The sequence below is a fragment of the Ursus maritimus genome, unplaced genomic scaffold, assembly GCF_017311325.1.
Source record: "Ursus maritimus isolate PB19 unplaced genomic scaffold, ASM1731132v1 scaffold_27, whole genome shotgun sequence".
NCBI classification, from domain to species: domain Eukaryota; kingdom Metazoa; phylum Chordata; class Mammalia; order Carnivora; family Ursidae; genus Ursus; species Ursus maritimus.
The window spans coordinates 22,886,879-22,910,040 of NW_024425230.1; the positions used below are offsets into that span (position 1 = coordinate 22,886,879).

The window sequence follows — 23,162 nt, forward strand, 5'->3', positions numbered from 1 at the left end:
CTTAGTTTTCAAATTTATGTTCAGCAAGAAGCTCTTCCCTAAACTCCAGGTTCATATTTCTGGCTGTACTCTATAGCCCTCTCTGAACGTCTTAGAAATCTTCTTGGTTCTACCTTTACAAAATACAGTTGACCCTTGAACAACGCAGGAGTTAGGGGCATGGCCTCCACACCCCTTCCACCACCCTCCACACAGCTGAAAACCTGCATATAACTTTTGACTCCCCAAAAACTTTACTAATAGCCTACTGTTGACCAGAAGACATACTGATAACAGTAAGAAATTATTTTGTATGTTGTATTATTAATATACTGTATTCTTACAACTGAGTGAGCTAGAGAAAAGAAAATGTTATCAAGAAAACCATAAGGGGGGCACCTGGGTGTCTCAGTCGTTAAGCATCTGCCTTCAGCTCGGGTCATGATCCCAGGGTCCTGGGATCGAGCCCTGCATCAGGCTCCCTGCTCAGTGGGAACCCTGCTTCTCCCTCTCCCACTCCCCCTGCTTGTGTTTCCTCTCTCACGGTCTCTCTCTCTCTGTCAAATAAGTAAATAAAATCTTTAAAAAAAAAAGTCATAAGGAAGAAGGAGCGCCTGGGAGGCTCAGTTGGTTAAGCATCTGCCTTTGGCTCAGGTCATGATCCCAGGGGTCCTGGGATGGAGCCCCGCATCAGGCTCCCTGCTCAGTAGGGAGTCTGCTTCTCCCTCTCCCTCTATCCCCACTTCTGCTCTTGCTCTCTCTCTCTTCTCTCGCCCTCTCTCAATTAAGTAAATAAAATCTTAAAAAGTAAAAATAAAAATAAATGCACTGGGGCGCTTGGGGGACTGAGTCAGTTCAGTGTTCCACTCTTGGTTTCGGCTCAGGTCATGATCTCAGTGGCTGTGGTATCGAGCCCCACATCGGGCTCTGTGCTCATTGTGGAGTCTGCTTCAGATTCTCTCTCCCTCTCCCTCAAATAAATAAATAAAATCTTAAAAAAAAAAAAAAAGAAAATCATAAGGAAAATACATTTACAGTACTACATTGTATTTGTTGAAAAAAATCCGCATATATGTGCGCCCGCATAGTAGAAACTCATGCTGTTCAAAGGTGAATCATACATCCAACAGTCTGACCACTTTTTATCCCGTCTATCACTCCCACGCTGGTATATATAACCCACTATCATATCTCTTGCCTGGACTATTGTAAAGACCTCTTGATTCAACGCCCTGCTGCCCATTTTACTTCCTTCCCAGTCCAATCTCCAAACAACTTCCAGAATGAGTTTTTAAAAATGTAAATCAGATCGTATCATGTCCCCACTGAAAAGCCTCCAAATGTTTCCCACCACACACCAAAGTCCTTCCACAGGCTATCCAGCCCTGCACAACCTCGTCCAGTCTGTCCTTTTGACCTCATTTTCTACCACTTTCTTCCTTATTCATTCTGCTCAAATCACACTGGTTTACTCTTGCAGTTCCTCCAAACAGGAGAAATTTAGGATCTCAGACATGCTTTGCCTTGCTTAGAATGCTCCTTACCTCACAGCTTGATCATTTTTCTTTAAAATACTTACCAGTATTGACATTATATCTTTGTTTCTCCTTACTAGATTATAAACTACATGAGGGCAGGGAATTTTTCTTGTTCACTGCTGTATCCAACATCTACAACAGGGACTGGCACAAGGGACGCACCCAGTGTTTCTCAAAGAAACAACCGAAGAACACCACTTCAAGGTCAGGCAGATCAAAACAAGCAGTTTTTTATAATGTTAACTAATTCAGTCTGTAAACATAATAAAAATAGGCCCAGGCTAAGCTGTTTTCCCCACTCAGCAAGTACTGACTATGACACATCTGTTTGTCACACAGTAATAAGGACAGCATCTATGCTTCATGGCCAGCCAATACCTTTCAGTCCAGATATCATGTAACAATCAGTCCAGATAGCATTTCAGAATAGAACAATGACTGGAATCTGAAGAAGGACAAATACCATGACCACAATGAACATAGAAAAACTTTAAAGACTAAAATTAATTCACTTATTTTCCACTGATAGGAAAGGATTGACTGATTAACAGCTTAAGTGAAAGTATCAACTAAGCATTTTGCCCTCTACATTTTTATTCTACCAATCTCTAATTTTAAAGGAAAAAACTCGACAATATTTTAAGATCAGTGGCTCTAGATTTAGCTGGTATTAGTATTTACGGAGAATATTAAAAATGCTCTCAAGGTCCCACCTCCAAACATTGTAATATTTCAAAGAGGGAGGAAGGGATCTACAAATTTAACAAGCACTCCAGGAGATTACAATGCAGGTAGACCAACAAATCACTTTAAAATACTTGTAGCCTAGAAAATCTAAATAAGCTACAATCAATCCTCCCGTCAATCTCAAACCAAAACCAAAATGACCTAGATCCTAGCTTTTGAGCTGGTTTTTCTTCTCTCTTTATATATATAATTTAACTAAATTGCAGAAAATACGAGAAACAAAGAGAAAAGAAGGGGAAGAAAAGGCAATTACTACTCCAATACAACTCTGGTTAGCATTTTGGTATGCTTCTTTCTACCCATATCTCTGGGTACATGTTTGTTCTGTTACTTTTCATAGTTTTATTCACAGCACACACAGTTCCAAGTGCCATTTATTATACACATTTCCCATGTTAATATTGCTAGTCTTAGTATCATGCTTGGTAGCATTACACTGCATCTAATGTACCTATCATTGTTTATCTAACCATTCCCCCCAGCTGACTACTTCCTCACTACTATAAATAATCCAGCTGTAATATTTTTATACACAACATTTTTTTCTGTACTTGAATATTTCCAGGGGGAGAGGGGGACCTATAGTGCCAAACTGTTTTACCACCACCTTTATCAGAGAGGGCTTTTACAATATTGTCTTTAAAATACTGGGAGAAAAAGTGCTTTGTTTTTAATTTCCACTTCTTTACTTAGGTTAAACATTCTTTGTTTAATTAGCTGTATTTTTTCTTTACCTAAGTTATCTATCCTGCCCTTTATCCATTTATTTATGGGATCTTGGTATTTTTTTTTCTATTTGTTTTAACTTTGTATTCAATCTCCCACTGATCTTCCTGATTGAGCTGTGAGCTTTTGTGGACTATATCTGTTCACTGACCTGGTTTTTGCCTCTGTACCAACCAAGACTCTGCTACTTTGGTAACACACTGTCGTCAGGCAGCTAAAGCCCTCTGGATGTAATGAAGCACGCATGGTCTTCCTTAAGAGGTTGCTGTTACCTTGGCCAGTCACTTGACTTCTCTGGGCCCCAATCCCATTTGTAAAAGTGTGGAAAACAATACCTCTAGCTCCCCAACCGGACTTTTGTGAATACAAGCTAATAATGCCAAACGATTAGCTCCCTTCCATTAACTAAAATTAGTGAGAAGTCAATGCATTATCCTCAAATAAGCCAAACGCAAACTGTTAACACCGGCGGCTGGATTCGCTTTTAAGCAAATGTGACCTTGTCTGCAGAAACGCGGAGGCAGGTAAAGCCACACCTACTTGTTTTGGTACTCCCTTCCCTGGGTCCTGACAATTAAGACTTACGCTAACGAAAAAGGACTCAGAATTTAAAACACACACACACACGCACACACACACACACACACACACGCACACAAAGGCCCTCGGTCCTACGAGACTTTCCGCTCTCCCCCTCTCCCCGGCGAAATCATAAATAAAACTCTGTAAACAGGCCCTCGAGACAAGCTGGTCCACACCGTAGTCCCACCACTGTCCAATCCCGAAGGCCGGGCGACAATCCCGGACTGGACCGGGAAAGCGCTCGCTGAGCGGACGCAGCCAAGGGACGGTGCCCCCCCCCGACCGCCAGGGGCCCGAGAGGAAACTGAGGCCGGGGACGCGCGGGAGAGGCTCGCGGCAAGGTCAGCGGGGAGCCGCTCACCTCAGCAGCGCCAGGAAGGCTGCGGGCTCCACGTCGGGCAGCTCGATCTCGGCCGACGTGGTGGCCATGCCGCCGTTGAACATGGCGTCGAAGACGGCGCTGCCGGCCGCCAGCACGAAGCGGTGAGCGGGGATGCGCTGCGGGCCCCCGGCGGCCGCGGCGCCGCGGCCCTTGCCCAGCACGAAGCGCACATCGCTCAGCAGCTCCGAGTTGAAGAGGAAGGCGAAGCGCTCCTTCAGCGACGCCTTGGTGGCCTGCCAGTTGTACAGCGGCTCCCGCTGCAGGGGGAGCAGGGGCCCCAGAGAGGACGACGGCAGCGGTGGCGGCGGCGGCGGCGGAGGCCCCGCGGCGCCCAGTTCCGCCTCGGCCCCCGGGACATGCTCGCCCGCAGCGGCCGGCCCAAGCGAAGCCATCCTCCAGCGGCGCGGTTCCTCGGGCTAGGCAGAGAGCTCCCGCAGCCTAGCCGCCATCGCCGAGGCCGCCCCCGGAGGCCGGCGCCGCCTCGGTGCCTTCCGGGAAAGGCGCTTCCGGCGGCGGCTCTCCTCCCTGGCCCCGCCCCCGGCCCCGCCCCGCCCCGCCCGCAGCTGCCTGGCGCGCGCGCCCGCCACGCGAGGATGGCGGAAGCCGTTCGGCAGAGGCTGGCGCAGCTCAGTGTCCTTCGCGGCGGGCGGGGGGTCGACTCTGGTGCCCTGTGCACCCCTCCCCGGGAGGGCCGAGGTGCAAGCCCCTGCGCCTCCTCCGACCGGCGGCCAGTCCTTGCCTCGGGCCCCTCCTCCTCTGCTGCAGCTCCTCCCACGTGTCCCAAGGGCAGGTTCCTAGGCTGTTCCTCCAGGAGCTTCCCCGCCTGGAAATGCGGGGCACCGAGGACATGGCCAAGGGAGCACATGGAAGGGGACAACAGGATTCCCTACGGCTCCTCTTCCCCAGTAATATCCAAGTCACCGCTCCAGAGAGGAGCGGAGCTTGGACCCCTCTACCTCCAGCAGCTTTGTTGTCTCTGTATCACTGTGGACTCGTGGAGTTATTTCGTAATGTCTTATAATCCATTGCTAAACATTAACAAGATTTTAGGGCAACACTTTCGGGTCCCCTCCCTCCTCGGGAGCTTTGTACTATCACTTTGCTATGGCTCAATAAACCTTGCTTCGCTGCTCACCAAACCCCCAAAAAACAAAAAAACACAATATTTTAAATCTCAAAAAAACAAAAACAAACAAAAAAAACCCACAACCGCTCAAGTGTACCAGAGCAAAAATAGTAGAGGTCGCATTATCTAGTATCCAGCAAGAATCGTAATTTAATAGGGAAAATATGAGGACACTGCATAGGAAAACTTGTGGAATGCAATCAAAGCTGAGTTCAAGCTAAAGTCTAGCCGAAAACACTCTTTAAGTGAAACTGGAAATAATAAAATTAAATGAAGTAGAGGATCCTGGGAAGGTGGCAGAGGAGGAAGCCCCAGGAATCTGTCTCCCCTCCTAGACAGCAGCTGTTGGCAGGATCTGTCTGTTGTGGCTATTTTGGAGCTCTGGAGCCTATTGAAAGCAGTAACGTCTAGGGGAAGACTTGGACTACACACTGCTGTTAATTTCTGTCAATTTCAGCTCTGTGCACGGAAGCAGCTACCCATCCCTCATCCCAGCCACGTGGAAGGAAGGCAGCTGTACATAGCCTGCGGGAGCCACGGCGGGCAAAAGGAGCCTGTCCTCCAAAATATCTGGGCTCTGTGCGCTGGTTCCTGCTTCTGATCCCAAGTCCAGAGAGGCAGGCAACATGTTGTTAAACTTCCCCCTCTTGTTGTAAGCATTTCCTTCCTCCTGCTGAAGGCTTCAACCGTATTTAAAGGCCCAGCACACAATTCACCTTCCTTCATTTTCTTACATTTTCCCCTTTGGGGAGCTAGACATTAAAGACTAGTCCAATAAAATAACAACTGCATACTGGGGCAAGTTAGAAAATGAGTATTCACACCCAAGGAAAGGCTGAGAGGAGACGTAGCAAGAGTTTATACCCCAGGCGGATCCTTGGCATGGAGACAATAATCCTGCAGCAATCAAAAAACAAAACAATAAAAAATAGCAAAGGACTTTGGGGGAAATCCTGGGGAATCTCCTGGGGAAGCAGGAGAATATGATTTCCAGAGTTACCACATTACTAGATTCAAATATCCCAAGTTGAACAAAAAGTCACAACACATACAAAGAAATAGGAAATTGTGGTCTGCTCAAAGGGAATAAATAAACAGAAACAGTCCTTGAAAAAGACCTAATCGCAGATATACTAAGCAATCTTTAAAATAACTGTCTTAAAGTTGTTCAGAGAACTTAAGGCAGATGTGGAGAAGACCAAGAAAACAATGTGTGAACAAAACGGAAATGTCAATAAAAGATAGAAAACCTAAAAAGAAACAACAACAACAACAAAACAATTCCGGAGTTGAAAAAGTACAATAACTAAGCGAAAATATGCACGAGGGGGCTTCAAAGGCAAATTTGAGCAGACAGAAGAAAGAATCTGCAAACTTGAAGATAAGACAATAGAAATTATAGAGGCAGAGAACAGAATGAAGAAACAGAGGAAAAGCAAACAGAGCTTAAGGGAGCTACTGGACACCATAAAACAGACCAACCTACACATTGTGGGGGTCCTGGAAGATGAGAGAGAGAAAGGGGCACAGAGAATATTTGAAGAAATAATAGTTGAAAACTTACAAAGCAAAAACTGATGGAATTGAAGGGAGAAATAGTTTTACAATAATGGTTGAAGATTTCAATCCCACACAAAATAATGGATAAAACAACCAGACAGAAAATAAATAAGGAACTAAAGGATTTACTACAACAAACCATCAAGGTCCTACAAACATAACAGCACACTCTATGCAACAACAGCGTACACATTCTTGCCAAGGGCACATGGGACATTTTCTAGGATAGACCATATGTTAGAACACAGATTAAGTCCCAGTAGATTTAAACAGGTGTTATAGAAAACATCATCTGGGGCCACAATGGGTTGAAGTTAGAAATAATTAACAAAAAGAGAACTGGAAAACACAAAATTATGGAAATTAAACAACGTACTTTAAAACAACCAATGGGTCAAAGAAAAAATCACTAGGGAAATTAGAAAATACTTAGAAACAAATGAAAATGAAAACACAACATACCAAAACTTATGGGACACAGTGAAAGCAGTGCTCAGGGAGAAATTTATAGCCATAAATATTTATGTTAAAAAAACATGCGAGATCAACAACCTAATTTTATAATCAAGGAATTAGAAGAAGAAGAAACTAATCCTAAAGCTAGCAGAAGGAAGGAAATACTAAATGTTAGCGCACTGATAAACGAAATAGAGAATAGGAAAACAGTATGGAAAATCAGTAAAACCAAAGGTTGTTCTTTGAAAAGATCAACAAAATTGATTAACCTTTAGCTAGAGAGACTGAAAAAGAGAGAGAAGACTTAAATTACTAAAATCAGAAATGAAAGCAGGGATGTTACTACCCATGTTACAGAAGTAAAAAAGGGTTAAAGAGAGTACTGTGGACAGACCATAAGAGACTCTTCACTCTAGGAAACAGACTGAGGGTTGCTGGAAAGGAGATGGGTGGGAGGATGGGGTACCTGGGGGACGGGCATTAAGGAGGGCACGTGATGTAATGAGCACTGGGTGTTATATGCAACTGATGAATCACTGACCTCTACCTCTGAAACAAATAATACATTGTATGTTAATTAATTGAATTTAAATTTTAAAAAGTAAAAAAAAATTGTATTATATCTTTTAAAAAGAGAGAGAGTACTATGAACAATCATATGCCCCCAAAATTGGATTACCTAGATGAAATGGACAAATTCCTAGAACAAAACCCTTTTTTAAAAAACTTGTTAAATTGGTAAAATTTCATTCAAGTCTGTTGTGATAGGGGACAGTCATCAGACTCCCCTCTGAGGGCGCCAGTAACAGCTGGAGATTTGCAGCCAACCAGCAAAGTGCAGGGGGGCTGGGGGAGAGGGCAGTGGGTGGAAAATGGCCAAAGGAGACATTAAAGCAGGGGCATTCTTGGTCAACGAACTCAGGATTCTTGCTGAAGGCAAGCCAAGATGCTCAGATACCAAGGGTGGGCGATAAGGAACTTGATCGGATATGGAGAGTAGCCAGATAAAGGGTGAGGGTATTCTCACTAAACTAAATTTAGCAGGATTCTTGTTGAGACTGAGTTAGGCAGACCAAAGATAGTCCTGGAGCCAAGGTTGAGGCCCAGTTGAGAAGAACACTCAGAAGAAAGCTCTGACTAAAGTTTGGTCACGTGCAGTCTTTGTCCGCATTAAAGAATAAATAATACAGGCAAGACTTGAGGGACTAGGGTCCTTAAGGGAAGCAAGGGAAACACCTGAGATTGACTCCTGCTTTTTCTCTGAGGACATTTTCTGATTCGTCACTCATTTCTCAGTCAGAAACAACTCAGGTGACGGTACGGAACTGCCAAAGTAGCTAGGCAAAGTCCTGGAAAGAAGGGAACTACAGAGAAGTGAACCGCCAAATCTTTCTCCAAATTAGCTTCATGCTACTGGATAGCTTCTAATGAGCACATGAGCAAACAGAAACACCAGCATTAGGAGGCTAGGAGACACTTAGGGGCTTTACCCATGCTGCACATCTCTGGGGACGCTGAGCTTGTAGTTCGGGTCCCACCAAGAGGGAGAAGCCTGAGAAAACACAATGGACTTTTGGTTGAGATCCCAAAGGGCCATCCCTAGAAGTAAGGGTTACACATCAGTAGTAAGAGAAAAATTAATTAGCTACAACCAATCTTTGATGGGTTCAAGGTGCTCTGCACAAGCTGCCCGAAGGAGACGAAATCATATCAATCAAGATATATCCTCCAGAGACTCAATATTTTTTTTCTACAATGTTGTCAGGGAACAAATAAAAATTATGAGGCATGCTAAAAAGGCAGGAGAGACAGTGAAAGACCAAGAAGAAGCAAGAGATCAGATCTGTGGATGGTTCAGATATTGGGTTTATCAGACAAGGACTTTAAAACAACCATGTTTGATACGATGAGGAAAATAGAAGAAAGATGGAGAATTTCACCAGAGACTCAGAATCCATGAAAAAGGGACAAATGGAGGCTCTTAACTTGAAAAAAAATACTACAAACAAATTGATACCTAAATAATTTGTGTTTAATAGCAAATTAGAGCAGAGCAGATGATTACTATAACTAGAACACAAGTCAGTAGATGTCCAAATTGAAACACAGTTAGGAAAAAGGGCAGAAAATACAGAAAAGAATATGTCTGTTAATCATATGAGGAAGGACTAATAGATGTATAATGCAGGACTAGAAGGGGAACAGAGAATGAGGTGGAACAGCATGTGAATAAACACCAGCTGGACATTTCCCAGAGCAAGCGTCCCAAGAAAACCAGGTAGAGCTACGTAACGTTTTGGGATGTAGCCTGGAAGTCATCCAAGGTCATATCCACTGCATTCCATTAGTTACAAGTGAGTCACTAAGACCCATCCAGATTCCAAGGGAGGGGGAACTCTACCCTACCTCTTGATACAGGGGTATCAAAGAACTTGTGGACATGTTTTAAAACCATCACACTACGAAAGCTCCAGCTATTGAACTCCTGGGTATATGCCCAACAAAAACAAAGACTCTTGCCCACCCAAAGAAAGTATGGGAGTGTGCATAGCAGCTTTACTCATAATAAATGCCCAAGTGATTCTCAAGAGTAGAATGGATAAATGTGGTATATTCATACAATGAATGAAAAAGAACAAACCGTAATCATGAAACAATATGGATTGATTTCATAACCTATTGAGCCAAAGATGTCAGACACAAAAATATATCACGATTCCATTTACATGAAACTTCACAATAGGCAAAACTAAGACATGGTGCTAGAGGTCAGAATAGCAAGTACCTTTCACTGGGTGGTTTACTGGGAGGGTGAATGAGGGAAACTTCTGGGGTAACAAACTTTCTTTACCTAGAACTGGTGGTAGTTCCTGTATTACTGTGTAAGAAACCAGTCCCAAGCCCAGAAGTTTAAAACAACTACTTGTTTTGGATTTTTTTGAAGATTTATTTATTTATTTGGGAGGGGGGAGAGAGACGGAAAATGCCGGGGGGGGGGCAGAGGGAGAGAGAATCTTAAACAGGCTCCATGCCCAGCGCAGAGCCCCACATGGGGCTTGATCTCACGACCCTGAAATCATGACCTGAGCTAAAACCTAGAGTCTAATGCTCAACCAACTGAGCCACCCAGTCGCCCCCAATTACTTGTTTTTCTCATGAATCTGCAGTGTCGGCAGGGCTTGGCAGGGAATGCTTCCCCCAGAATCATCTGGGATGGCTTGACTGAGGGCTAGAAGATGCCTTTCCAAGGCTCATGCCCATGGCTGGCAAGCTGGTGCTGGCTGTTGGCTGGGAACTCAGTTGGAGTTGAGGACCCAGAACTTTGGTTTCTCTCCACATGAGCCTCTCCATGTGACTGGGCTTCCTCACAGCCTGGTGGCTCCAAGGGCACATGGTGGCCTGAGAGAGAGAGCACAAGGAAGAGGTTCTATCTCCTTCTGTGAGCTAGCCTTGACAGTCACACAGCATATCACCTCTACAATGAGGGGGTCACAAAGCCCTGCCCAGGTTCAAAAGGAGGGGACACAGATTTTACTCTTGATGGGGGAGTGGCCAGCCACATTGTGAGAAAGCCACATGGGACTGGAGACCTTGCTAAGTCATCTTTAGCAAATACGGTGGGCTATAAGTACTCACATATGCAAGCTTATTGTAGCTTTCTACTTGGGACTTGTGTCCTTTACTATATGCAAGTTTTACCTCCATTGAAAAGTAAAATGTGAAAACCTTGTAAAGGAATATATAGAGATCAAGGTAAAGGTAGAGACTGACAATTCCTGCCTTTCCTGGGCAGCCACTCGGCAGGGGTCACGGCCACTGTCTGTTTGATATGTACACTTTTAAACTTTACCTTGTATACTTAAGAACATTGTCTGTCTAGCATCTCTCTATCTAAAACATAGACCCCTAAATACAATTTTTAAAAAATAAAAAAACAGTATCACACTATACATATTGTTTCTGAAACTTGATTTTTTTTTTTTTTCGCTTAATACATTGTGAAATCCTCCTGGGCCAAGCAGTTTGGGAGCAGAATGCCTTCAAATGTTCAAAGAATCGATGCTAAATGAACTATCGAGAGCTTAGATGATGGATTCCAAATTCACATTACGGGTTAACTCTGACACTAAAACCTAAGAGAGCTCACAGAAAGGAAACCATAGGTAGACAAATAGACATCAACCAAACACATATATGAATATAAGATGGAAATCTCAAATACAGTAACAGGAAATCACATTTGGCACTAATGAAGAGCATGAGTAACCACAACTAAGTAAAATTTATTCAAATAATTCAAAGGTAGTTCAATATAAAGAAATGGTATTGGTAATTATTACCTCCAATATGGACATCTTGACCCAAGTATCAAAAAGACGCCTCCATATATTCTTTGACACAATAGTTTCCCTCTTGGATATTTATCTGATTTCTTGGTGAAATGACTTAAGTACATGGATATCATGACAGTTTTATTTGTAATAAAGAAGATTGGAATTCCCATCTTTTTGGGTGGCTCAGTCAGTTGAGTGTCCAACTCTTCATTTCAGCTCAGGTCATGATCCCAGGGTCCTGGGATAGAGCCCCGTGTCATGCTCCCTGCTCAGCGGGGGGCCTGCTTCTCCCTCTCCCCCTGCTCCTCCCCCCGCTCATACCTCTCTCTCAAATAAATAAAATCTTTAAAACAAATAAAGTAAAATAAAATAAAATGAGCTATACAGCTGATATAATGCAAAATTTAATAGGGCATTATAGTGTGGTAATACTCCTACATGACAATGTATTACTCAACTGTTGACCTTGACCTCTCTCTGCGCCAGTTTCCTTGTCTGTAAATTTATTATTACTTTATAATAAAAGCTCTATCATAATATCACAGACACAGGTTTTATGGGTCTGAAGTTTATACGAGAAAAATAATGCAAAATCAAATAGAAATTTGGAGTATATGGGTCTTCATTGCACCAAGTCTTTCAAATTTTTGCTTGAACTTACTAGAAAAATTAGAAGAATCTATAATGAGGAAACAATCATAACAAAGCACACATTTTTAAAAAGCTGAAAAATATCACAAATAGCACAAACCCAGAAAATAACATTATCTTTTTTTTATCAGGTAACTGCCTGAAACATTTCTATAATACTTCCCCACCCCCGCAGTTTTGGCTTCATGCTCTTTGATTGTCTCTTCACATGAAAATGATTTTGGTATGTCATTTTCTAGAGAAAAAAACAGAAGAATTATTTGTGTTTTTCCTCCAGCAGGATCCAAAAAATCCATTACGGTCTGTTAAGCGAAGTTTCTTGAGTTCCAGAACTTGTTGATGATAATATGCACGTTTTCAGGTTTATTGTGAAGTCTGGGACACCCTCTAACCCTCTGTGATGTTTCTTTTCTGTACAAGCTGTAAACTGACCCTTAAACAGGACTGCAACAGAGTTGCACCTCACAAACGCAGGCATTCCAATAAATGTTATTTTGTGTGATTCCTGTTTCAAAGGAATATGATTATCTTTAAATGTAATCAATTAATTATCAAGACTATTCCTGACAAGAGAAGACTTCATTTTTGACCAGGTGTTCATAACCAGATTTTACACTTTGATGGACTAGAAAATATTCCACACACTAGCTTCTGTTGCCACATACTTTTAACCTTGTTTTCTTCCCCTACCCATGTACTACTAGATCTGGGTCCCAGAGGGATCCACTGATACTCTCATAGCGCTACGTCGGGTATAGAGATTACTTAAAAATAAAATCCTTAAAAAAAAAAAAAACAAACAGAAAAAGAGTTCTGGCCTGTAGTTTTGTTTCGTGATGCTGGGTAAGTTGTCACAACAGGCAGGAGGAGTATTCATGGAAGCTATTTCTATAATGGGCATCGAGCATAAGTGACTGATAACCATATGAGGAAATCCTACTAAACCTAACGGAATGTATTCCTGACTCAAATCTCCTTAATGCCAGAGGCCACTCCAGTGCCTCCCAGAAATATAGGGGAATTGGGATGGAAGAATTGTCAGAAACAGCAGTCTTAACCAATTGTCATTGCAATATCTTACTCTGCAAATTTTAGAAAAATATAACATCGTGTGAGTATCTTGCTAGAACCCCTTTCAGGGTCTTGGAGGAGGTTTGTGCAACTGAAGGGCCCTGAGGCTTAAGCTTCATTGGTTTCATGATAAATCTGCCTCTGCATAGACTTGATGTGACAGTTAACTGAATTAATGTATGGAAAACAGTTAGAACAGCCCAGCAAGAAGGTAAGTGATCAATAAATATTATCTATTATACATTACAGATACAGACATAAACAGACAAATACAGCAGACTAAGAAGTCCAGAAACAGGCCCAGTTATATATATATATTTTTTTACTGGAGTTAGATTATATTTCATTTTGTACACCAAAATATATACCTGCAAGAATAAATCTATATATATAAAAGATGACAGTAAAAAGAAGAAAAAGAAAAACAAGACATAAAACAACCAAAATAAAGTGCAAGTGAAATGATCTGGTTTTGAGGTGGGGAATGCCTTTCTAAACAGAACACCAAAGACTAAATCCATTAATAAAAATACTGGCAGATCTGACTACATAAAATGTTAAAGTTCTGTTCATCTACACATAAAGCATAATATTCTTACAAGTAAAAAAACAAACCAGGAAAAATGATTGTATAATTTATGATTTTATGAAAAGGGAAGTATCCTTCATATATAAAGAGCCCTTAGAAATCAATAAGACCAAACACCACCCATCTCCTTTTTTTAACAAACAAAGGACACGAACATGGAATGCACAGAAGTATAACCTTTCTTAAGGGTGATTCAGAAGGGGTGCCTGGGTGGCTCAGTTGGTTAAGTGTCTGCCTTCAGCTCAGGTCATGATCTCAGGGTCCTGGAATTGAGCCCCGCATCAGGCTCCCTGCTCAGTGGGGAGTCTGCTTCTCCCTCTACCTCTCCCGCTCATGCTCTCTCTCTCCAATAAATAAATAAAATCTTTAAAAAAAAAGTGATTCAGAAATGTTTGTCTATAGTTTAAAATCTACATATCTTTTGTTTCAGCAATTCTACCTATGGTAATATATCCTGAAGAAATAAGAGCTGGGTACAGAATTTAAAAACAACAACAAGGATATCAAACCATTATACTTTTTAAAAATGAAAACAACCTGGACAGATGATTGGTTAAGTAAATTATTGAACAATCAATCATGTAATGGGGCAATAAATGCCTATTGAAGAGTGTTTACTGATATGAGAGAATGTTCTCAACCCATAATGCTGAGTGTGCAGCCTCCCATTTTGCCCTATGAGCTCAGAGTACACATCTTGTTTAAATGTCTGAATTATGCACATAAAAGACCGGAGGTTTATAACCACTGTTATTAAAATGGTATTTTGCAGTGGGATGGGATTGTGAGTGAGTTCTCTCCTTACTTTTTTATTTGAGGGTAAGAAAGGGTCATTTTTTTTTAAGTCAAAATACTCTGAGATGTGCCTACATACAACTTTTGAGCTAGCTAAGTGGTAAGCTATGGCAAGGACAGTAGCATGCCCACGCCATAAGATGGTTTATTTCTTTGCCTTTCTCTGAGCTGCTATTAGGGATCACCTGTCATTTGACCAAATGCAACTTAATTCAGGTCAACACTCTACTTGCCCTTAGGTGCAAGGCACTACACATGAGATTGCAAAGACGACTAGAACACATTACATGCCCCAAAGAAGCTAATAATGTAGTAGGAGGGGGAAACCCACTGGGACCTACTCAGCTAGAAATAAAACATCTTTTTTGGATTTAAAAAAATGCAGCAGCAAAGGCAATGTGCTATGCCCGAGACTAAATTCAGCTTCCTTACGGAGCTCTTCTTTCTTTGCTTGTCATTGCTTTCTGGAGCTCAGCCTAGGAAAGTAATATATGTCACCATGTGTGCTAGTTTATAATTAGAACAAATGCGAGGACTTATAAGAAAAAGACCTATTGGCAAAAAAACATTTAGTAAAACTCTAGAAAGGCAGGCAGGAGAAAGAAGGAGGAAGAGATCTATTTTGGAAATTTATTTAATGCCAAAGACAGAGAAGACATTTAAAAAATATAAAAGGCAATTATTATGTCCTTAGGATTTTTATATTCCAGGAGAGCATGAAAATGTAGCTGCTATTGGATTACCCTCGATTTGAAAGGATGAGCATCGTAGGTATAAATAGAAGCTAAGGTCAAGAAGCTAAAGGCAGAAAAGACTCACGTGTCCCACAGAGGCTGATAAGCATGTGAAATCATACCCTCGGCTCATAAGGCTGCAACTATGCCTGTGACCCGAGTCTGAGCTCCAGGGAAGAAGGGGAGGGTAAGAGTCAGAAGGACCCAAGGTTGCCCTTCTTGTAAATCTCAGACTAGTCCCAATCTTCAGCAAACTTCATTCTAGCACCAACAAAGAGCAGAGAATTAGTTCTAAGATCTCTGAGCTGACGTAGTAATTTTCTTCCCACACTTCACTTGTTTCCAATTGAGCATCAACATATTTCAGAAAGGTATGGTTGGCCTAGGCCCTAAAAACCCAGGGGAGGTTGCCCTCCTTGTTTAGGGTCAGTGGTTTCTGAGGGTTTCCTGGAGGCTTTCTGAGAAGACTTTTCTGGAAGCATGCCCCTAGGAATTAAAGAGCAGACAGGTAGAGGGTCACCCCTAGTCCAAAGCAGCTTGCGTCTCTACCATCTTTCCACAGCCTGGCCTCTCACTATGCTGACCTCCCCTGTCCCAGATTCCCCATGGCCCGCTCTCCCCACTCAGCCAGATCAGGGCCTTCTCCTGTGTCCTTTCATCCTTCTCCTCTGTCCTATCTGCTTTCATGTCTCCTCAGACTCCAGCAGGACGTTTCCCTGAGCCCCTCCCCTCCCCTGCTGCCTGGACCGTCCCCTCTGTCTTGGGCTCCGAGTGGCGTTGGGCTACCTGGATGTTTCATGGATTGTCTCTCTCTTCTTTACGTCTGACTCCATCACTAGATGTCAGACCGTTCTTCAGGAAGAGGAGAGAGAGGCCACAGCTCTTCCTCAGACACAACTCGTCTCCGTGTAGAAAGAATGTTTTCTTCTGACTTGGCCTACGAGTCATTCTTCTGGACCTGCATGAGAATTGAATGACTGATATACACTTCTAGTCTGGGCCTCACCTGGGAGAGGGGACAGGTCTACCCACCCCAAACAGATTCCTGGCACTGAGGTATTTGGCTCCTGGCTGAGAACAGGAGATAACGTCTGCCCTTACCTGTGGACCTCTCCGATCTCGAAGGTCTTCTCAGGCAGTAACATTCCTTTGATTCAGCTTTCTGGGAGACGAATATGGGAAAGCTGTTTGTAATTTCAAATAGCCCTGGCTTCTTAACTCCAACATCTGTCATGGTGGCTGGCCCCAGAGCCCAAGGCATGGTTTATCTTTATTGCTTTCCCACCATTTTTCTTAGGAACCCCAGATCCTACAAAACTCTCATGGACCCCCTGAACCCATCATCTTATGTCAAAACTTCGCCCCCTTCCTCTGACCCCATTAGAGCATGCATTACTCTGGGCCAGTAGGACAGAGCTAAATGTTCGGTTTTTAGTTGACTAACGCACAGGGGTTGTTCAATAAAGAGGAAGGTACGGGGAAGCTTGATTTGTTAACCAAGCAGAAATCGAAGTCAGGGCACTCTGAGGGCGGCTTATGTGGATGCTGCAATAATTGTTCTAATGATAACTTCATATATCTTTTATGAACTTTCTATAGTAACTTCTTTTTTAAACCCCGGCCTATTGTTCTTAGATATATGTCTTCTTTTCCCTCTTTTCCAAATGGTGGACCTCACATGATCCCCCAAAAATCCGTTCCAGATCCCAATGTGAAAGGCCCCCTCCAAAAAAATCTTACAGCAAAAACACAGAAGAACATATTGGAACAGACAGAAATGTCACAAAAAGGAAATAAAGAACATTTCACTTACCAAAGAAAAATGAATAAGTTGGATTATATTAAAATCAAGAAGTTCTTTATCAAAAGATGCCAATAAAGAGAATAAAAAAGGTAAGTCATAAATTAGGAAAATATAATCGCAGCACGTATATTTGACAAAGGACTATCCTCCCAAGTGTATAAATTGATAAGAGAAAGGAAGCTAACTGAATACAAAATGGGCAAGAGATTTGGATAGGCACTTCATTAATGAGGTAATGCAAAAGTCAAAAGCCCATGAAAAGCTTTTCAACACCACCATCCTCAGGGGAATGTAAACTAAAACTACAGTAAGATACACTACCCCGGGGGCACAACATCTACAAATCAATTGGTGATAACAAGTGTTGGCAGTGATGAAGAACAATCAGAATGCTCAGGCTAGCCTGATGGGCATGAGAAATCCACACAATCATTTTGGAAAACCATTTGACATTATTTCTCAAAGACGAACACACCTATACTCTATGACCTAGAGATTCGACTCCTAGGGATAATTCCAACAGAAATATGTACACAGGTTCACCAAAAGACATGCCCAGACATGTTCATAGGAGTACTATTTGTAATAACAACTAGAGGCTAGTGTTCCTCTTCAGTAGAACAGAAATATAAATTGTGGCATACTCATACAATGGAAATCTACACTAAATGAATCGATACATGTAACAGAATAGAGGAATTTCACAAACCTAATATTGCATAAAAAGAGCCAGACGCCAAGGAGTATGTGATGTATGATCCTGCATATGTAAAGATCAGAACCAAGAAATTAATCTTTGGCGTGAGAAGCCAAGCAATGGAAATGGCATGAGGTGGGCTTCTGGTGCTGTTGATGCTCTGTTTCTAGATCTGGCTGTCACTAATGGGGCATAGAACCCATTTTGAAAAGTCACTAAACTACACACGTAGGATTTGTGCAGGTTTCAGTGAAGGTTAGACTCCATTAGAGTTTTCCAAAAAAATGTTGGAGATTTGTTCTCCAAATGCTTGCATTTCATCGGGATGGTTTAGTCAAGAAGTTTTCCTTAGGATCTTACCGGCTTTTACTGTCATTTTCCTTAGATGAGTTTTTGTTTGCCTGAATATTGGTGACAATGTTTTGCACATGATAAATGGTTGTGTTTTAGTTTCCTCTTACATAATGTTCCCTTGTAGCCTTCTCTCTCCAGAACGGAAGGCTTATCTTCCTGGAGCAAGAAAGGGTGAATGTTTCCCTCTTTATCAAGGTGAATGGTCTAAAATTAGGGTGGCTAGGGAGAAGATGCCATGTTCACTCCTGACCTTCTTTTAGCCCCCAGGAATGCAGGATTGAGAGCCAGCGGCCCCGCCATGGATCTAAAGGGATGAGGGTAAGGTGACCCCACTGCCTGGACCTCCTGGTCAGGGGCCAGACAGATAATGTGATAGTGATTCAGTGGAGCCCATAGGTCAGTGAAAGCCAAGGTGAGGTAGGGCCAGCTGGAGAGCAACCCTCAGGCTCCAACCAAGAGAAACAAGACTGGACTATAGGTGACAGCAATCGCAGGGTCAGCTGTGGACACCAGAAGCCAGGGCCCAGGCCAATTACAGTTCAGTGGTCACTGGTCACACGTACCCAAGGGCCAGCATGAGGCGGCAAAATCTTGAGGTTACATGGGGCCCCTTCCCTGAACCCCAATTCTCCTAGAGATAAGCTGGAGAGGTGCGTGGGTGATGGATTGAGTCATTTTGCCTCTGAGGCAGTCTGACTTAGAGGGATCGGTCACATTCCTGGCTTGGACTAATTGTACTGGAATAGACTAGAATACATTTGTTTCCTTGTCATCTGATCAGTGGGACCTGGAAAGACGAGATCACTTAAAAATAAATAAAGGAGCTGTATTTCTGCAGCACTCTTGATTCTAGTGTGACTACATTTGCAGCTCTCTTCTTCTGATTTTTCTTTGACTTTTTTCAACTTGTAAACTTTCATTGCTGCTGAAAATAGTTCGTTTTAGGAATTTTTCTAGGTATTTGAATAGAATTTGAGAAGAAATCTCCTGGCACTGCAACTCCCACCATCATCCCTTTATTCATTAGTAAAACAGTTTAATTGTTTCTTTTACTTTGTCAATTTATTCATCATCCGACCATCTATCTAACCCACCCAAACAATAACCATGTGCCAGGTTTTGCTCTAGAAGATGAATGGCCATCTTGGGGAGGCTCAGTTGGTTAAGTGTCCAGCTCTTGGTTTTGGCTCCGGTCATGATCTCAGGGTCATTAGACGACTGAGCCCCACACTGGGTTTCACACTCAGCATGGAGTCTCCTTAAGACTCTCTCTCCCTCTGCCCCTCCCCTGCTAAAATAAATAAATAAATCTTAGAAGACGAATGACAGTCCTTGCCATCAAGTTTCAAATACGGAAGGTATGCAGGCAACGAACACTGTTCCACGGTCATCATTCCACCTATCCCCCCGGGCTTGTTTTCAGTTTTGGTGTCTAGGCATTTTCATTGTCAGTCGTTGCTCAAAGTGCTGGGTTTCTGAATCGTAGGACACGAGGACAGTAGTCTTTGAGAACTCCCTTGCTTTGGAGGATCTGATGCAAGATGTGCATCTGCTGCCCCAGACCTGGAACCAGCCTTTTCTCTAAGGAACCTCAGTTCCCTTCAGTGGGAAATATATTTAGAAACCAGAATCTGGCCTCTAAGGAAGCTCACTTATTCTGGGTTGGTTGCTATTTCTAGTTCTCTTCAGTGGACAGAGATGAGAGAAAGAAACTCAGGAGAGCAGCAGATTTTGGAAGGTAAAGGAAAAACTAATTCTTCTCAGTGATTTTTCTATTACTGATCATTTAGGTTGTATTTGTGTTAGAATAAGAAATACATCTAAGTGCCTTAATTTGCAGCTTTTTTGCCCTTTGAATTCATTTGCTCGGGATAATTTACTTTTGTAGCTTTATTAGGACAGAGGGCAGAAACACTCAGGTGTCTTCTTAATTATTTCCTCAGAGACTGTATACAGGACCAGCTACATAATTTGTGGCCCCCTAAAAAATGAAAATGCAGAACTTGATCCAAAAAGCTGTAAAGAAGTACCACTAAGGTACTCAAATGAAAAGCTTTTTTATTTTTTCCACTGTCTCTCCCTCTTATTCTCTCTTCACTTGTCCTGGTGTTTTCTATTTGCTATTTAATTTAACGTGCCTATCCCTAGCACAGGGATACTGGCAGGCTGAGTGCCCACCTCACAGGTGCCCCCACGGCCCATCTCCCCAGCAGCAGGTAAGGACCATACCAGCTGCCAGCATCCTCCCTCCAGCCAGCCACCTGAGTGGTGCCAGGGATGTTCCCCTCCCATAGACCTGCTGCCCCAAGCCATCAGGATGGGCACCCAAGGGCACTGCAACCTTTGTGCCAGGATTTGGTGAGTGCCATGGGTGAGGGATTTACCCTGTGAATTGTCTGCTGAATGCATCACAGCATTTCCACTCCTGGGTGAGATCAGGTGCCGCCAGGCCTTCGCCTGAATCAGCACGGGGTGTGTGTGCCCAACTCAGATCCTTCCCATTCTAACCCAAGGCCCGCACCATGGATGAGGATGACAGTGGTTGCTGGGCAGGAGCAGGGAGGGGAGGCCAGGTAAGGCCCAGGGCACCAGAGAGAGTTACAGGTGCTTAAGTTGGTCCCTGGGAAGCAGGGAGGCAGCAGGAGGGGGACAGTGCACGAGCCAACTCTCTGAGCCTCAGTGCATGCCCCACTGTCCCATCAGACTTCACCTACAAAACATAAATTCAAAGACAAAATTCTTAGGAATTTAAGATGGGGACTGCAGAGCATAATATCTCAGACTTAGGGCTCTCCAAGCACAGGGTCCTGTGTGACTGCACCAGTCCTATGCCCATGATGCTGTCGCTTCCTACACAGTATTCAGCAGCAGCTTTTAAATATGATCGGGGCCCCAGGGGTTCTTGGGGTTCCAGGGGTTCTGTGAGGTCAAAACTACTTTCACAGTAACACAGACATAGTTTACCTTCTTCACACTCACTGTCGCAGGAGCGCTGGCTGAGGCTTTCCTAAAGCTGCCTGACAGTGGGGTATTTTAACAGGTTGAGTGCAGAAGAGAGAATCCGCTGTCTTCCGTGAAGCCAGGCATTCGAGAGGTTTTTAAAAATGTAAAACAACACCACTCTTTTCACTAATCTCTGTTGTGGAAAATACAGTTATTTTCCATGAAAGCATTTTGCTCTTATTTTAAAATTTTACGTATTTATTTCTATATATTCATTTTTGTTCTTATTTTAAAACAAATGACTAAAGATATTTTATATTTCCCAGGTTTGATTCCTAACACAACAAATATTGATAGATATAACCCATATAAACAAAGGCTCGTGCACACCCTCAATACTTCCTTAAATGAATACATTTTAAAAATTGAGGTTAAATTCATAATCATAAAATTAACCATTTTCAAGTGCATAATCCAGGGCGTTTACACACTCGTTCTATTGTGCGACCATTCTCTTTTTAGTTTTGACATTTCATCACCCCAGAGCGAAACTCCATGTGCATTCAGCAGTCACTCCCCATTCTTCCCTCCCCTGAGCCCCTAGTAACCGTAGGGCATCAGCGTTCCGTCTCCATGGATCTGCCCGTTTGGGACGTTTCATATCAAGGAAATCGCCCACTCGGTGACTCTTCTTTCACTTAGCACAATGTTTTTGAGGTTCGTTCACACGATTAGCATGTATCAGTAATTCATTCTTTTTTCTACTCCATTGTATGATTGATAGACCATATTTTCTTTATCCTTTCATCAGTGGATGGACATTGGGGTTGTTTCCGCCCTTTGGCTACTGTGAATAGTAGCTGTGAACATTTGTGTACAAGTATTTGTTGGGATATGCGTTTTGAGTTCTTTGGAAAGTCTGAGAGGAGAAGGATTATGGGATCATATGATATGCTACATATAATTTTTGTTTGTTTGTTTAGAGAGAGACCGAGAGCGCATGCGTGCACGAGCGGAGGGGAGGGGCAAGGGAGGGGGAGAGAGAGAGACCCTTAAGCAGCCTCAGGCCCAGGGCGGAGCCGAACACGGGGCTCCATCTCAGGACCCTGAGATCTTGACCTGAGCCCGAATCAAGAGTTGGTTGCTTAACCCACTGAGCTACCCAGGCGCCCCTCTACGTTTCATTTTCGGGGAAGTGACAACGTATTTTCCAGAGTAGCTGTATCGTCTTATATTCCCACCAGCAATGTAGGACTGTTCCAATTTCTCCACATCTTCCACATTTGTGGCTTCCTATTTTTTGATTGTAGTCATCCTAGTGGGTGTGATGTGGCATCTTATTTGTGGTTTTGATTGGCATTTCCCTAATGATTAGTGATGAGCATCTTTTCATGTGCTTACCGGCCATTTGTCTATTCAAATCCTCTGCTCATTTTTAAATTGGGCTGCCTTTGTGTTATAGAGTTGTAACAGTTTTCTATATTCCAGATACCAGACCTTGATCGGATATATGATTTACAAATATTTCTTCCAAGTTTGTAGGTTGTCGTCTTACTTTCTTGGTAGTGTCTTTTGATGCCCAGAAGTTTTAATTTTGATTAAGTCCATTGGTTTTGTTTTTCTTCTGTCACTTGTGGTTTTGGTGTCATTTCTAAGAATATCTTGCCAAATGCAAACTCATGAAGATTCACCCCTATGTTTTCTTCTGAGAGTTTTCGGTTTTAGCGTTCACCTTTAGGTCTATGATTCATTTTCAGTTACTTTTTGTATATTGTGTGTGGTGGAGGTCTAACTCCATTCTTTTGATGTGGATATCCAGTTGTCACAGCACCATTTGTTAAAGAAACTTCTTTTCTCCATTGAATGGTCTTGGCACTTTTGTTGAAAACCAGTTGACCAGAGATTTTTGGACTTACTTCTGCACTCTCAATACTATTCCAATGATCTATATATCTGTTCTTATTCCAGTACCAAATTGTCTTGACTCCTGTAGCTTTGAAATTGGGAAATGTGAGTCCCCCAGCTTTGCTTTTCCTTTTCAAGATTATTTTGGCTATTCAGGGCCCCTTGTAATTCCTTATCAATTTTACAATC

At 42.7% G+C, this 23,162-nt stretch overlaps 1 protein-coding gene across 2 annotated transcripts in view; it reads right to left on the reverse strand.

Annotated features, from left to right (window-relative positions):
* Nucleotides 1-4,450, reverse strand: part of BTBD1 (BTB domain containing 1) — a 41,876-nt gene extending 37,426 nt beyond the window's left edge. The window contains exon 1 of one of the 2 annotated variants that reach the window (XM_040642860.1): nucleotides 3,934-4,449. In XM_040642860.1, the coding sequence (XP_040498794.1) occupies nucleotides 3,934-4,346 (413 nt within the window). In that variant the 5' untranslated portion in view covers nucleotides 4,347-4,449. Of the gene's footprint in view, nucleotides 1-3,933 lie in introns of both variants that reach the window. The other variant, XM_040642861.1, reaches the window with a different exon arrangement.
* Nucleotides 4,451-23,162: the final 18,712 nt, after the last annotated feature.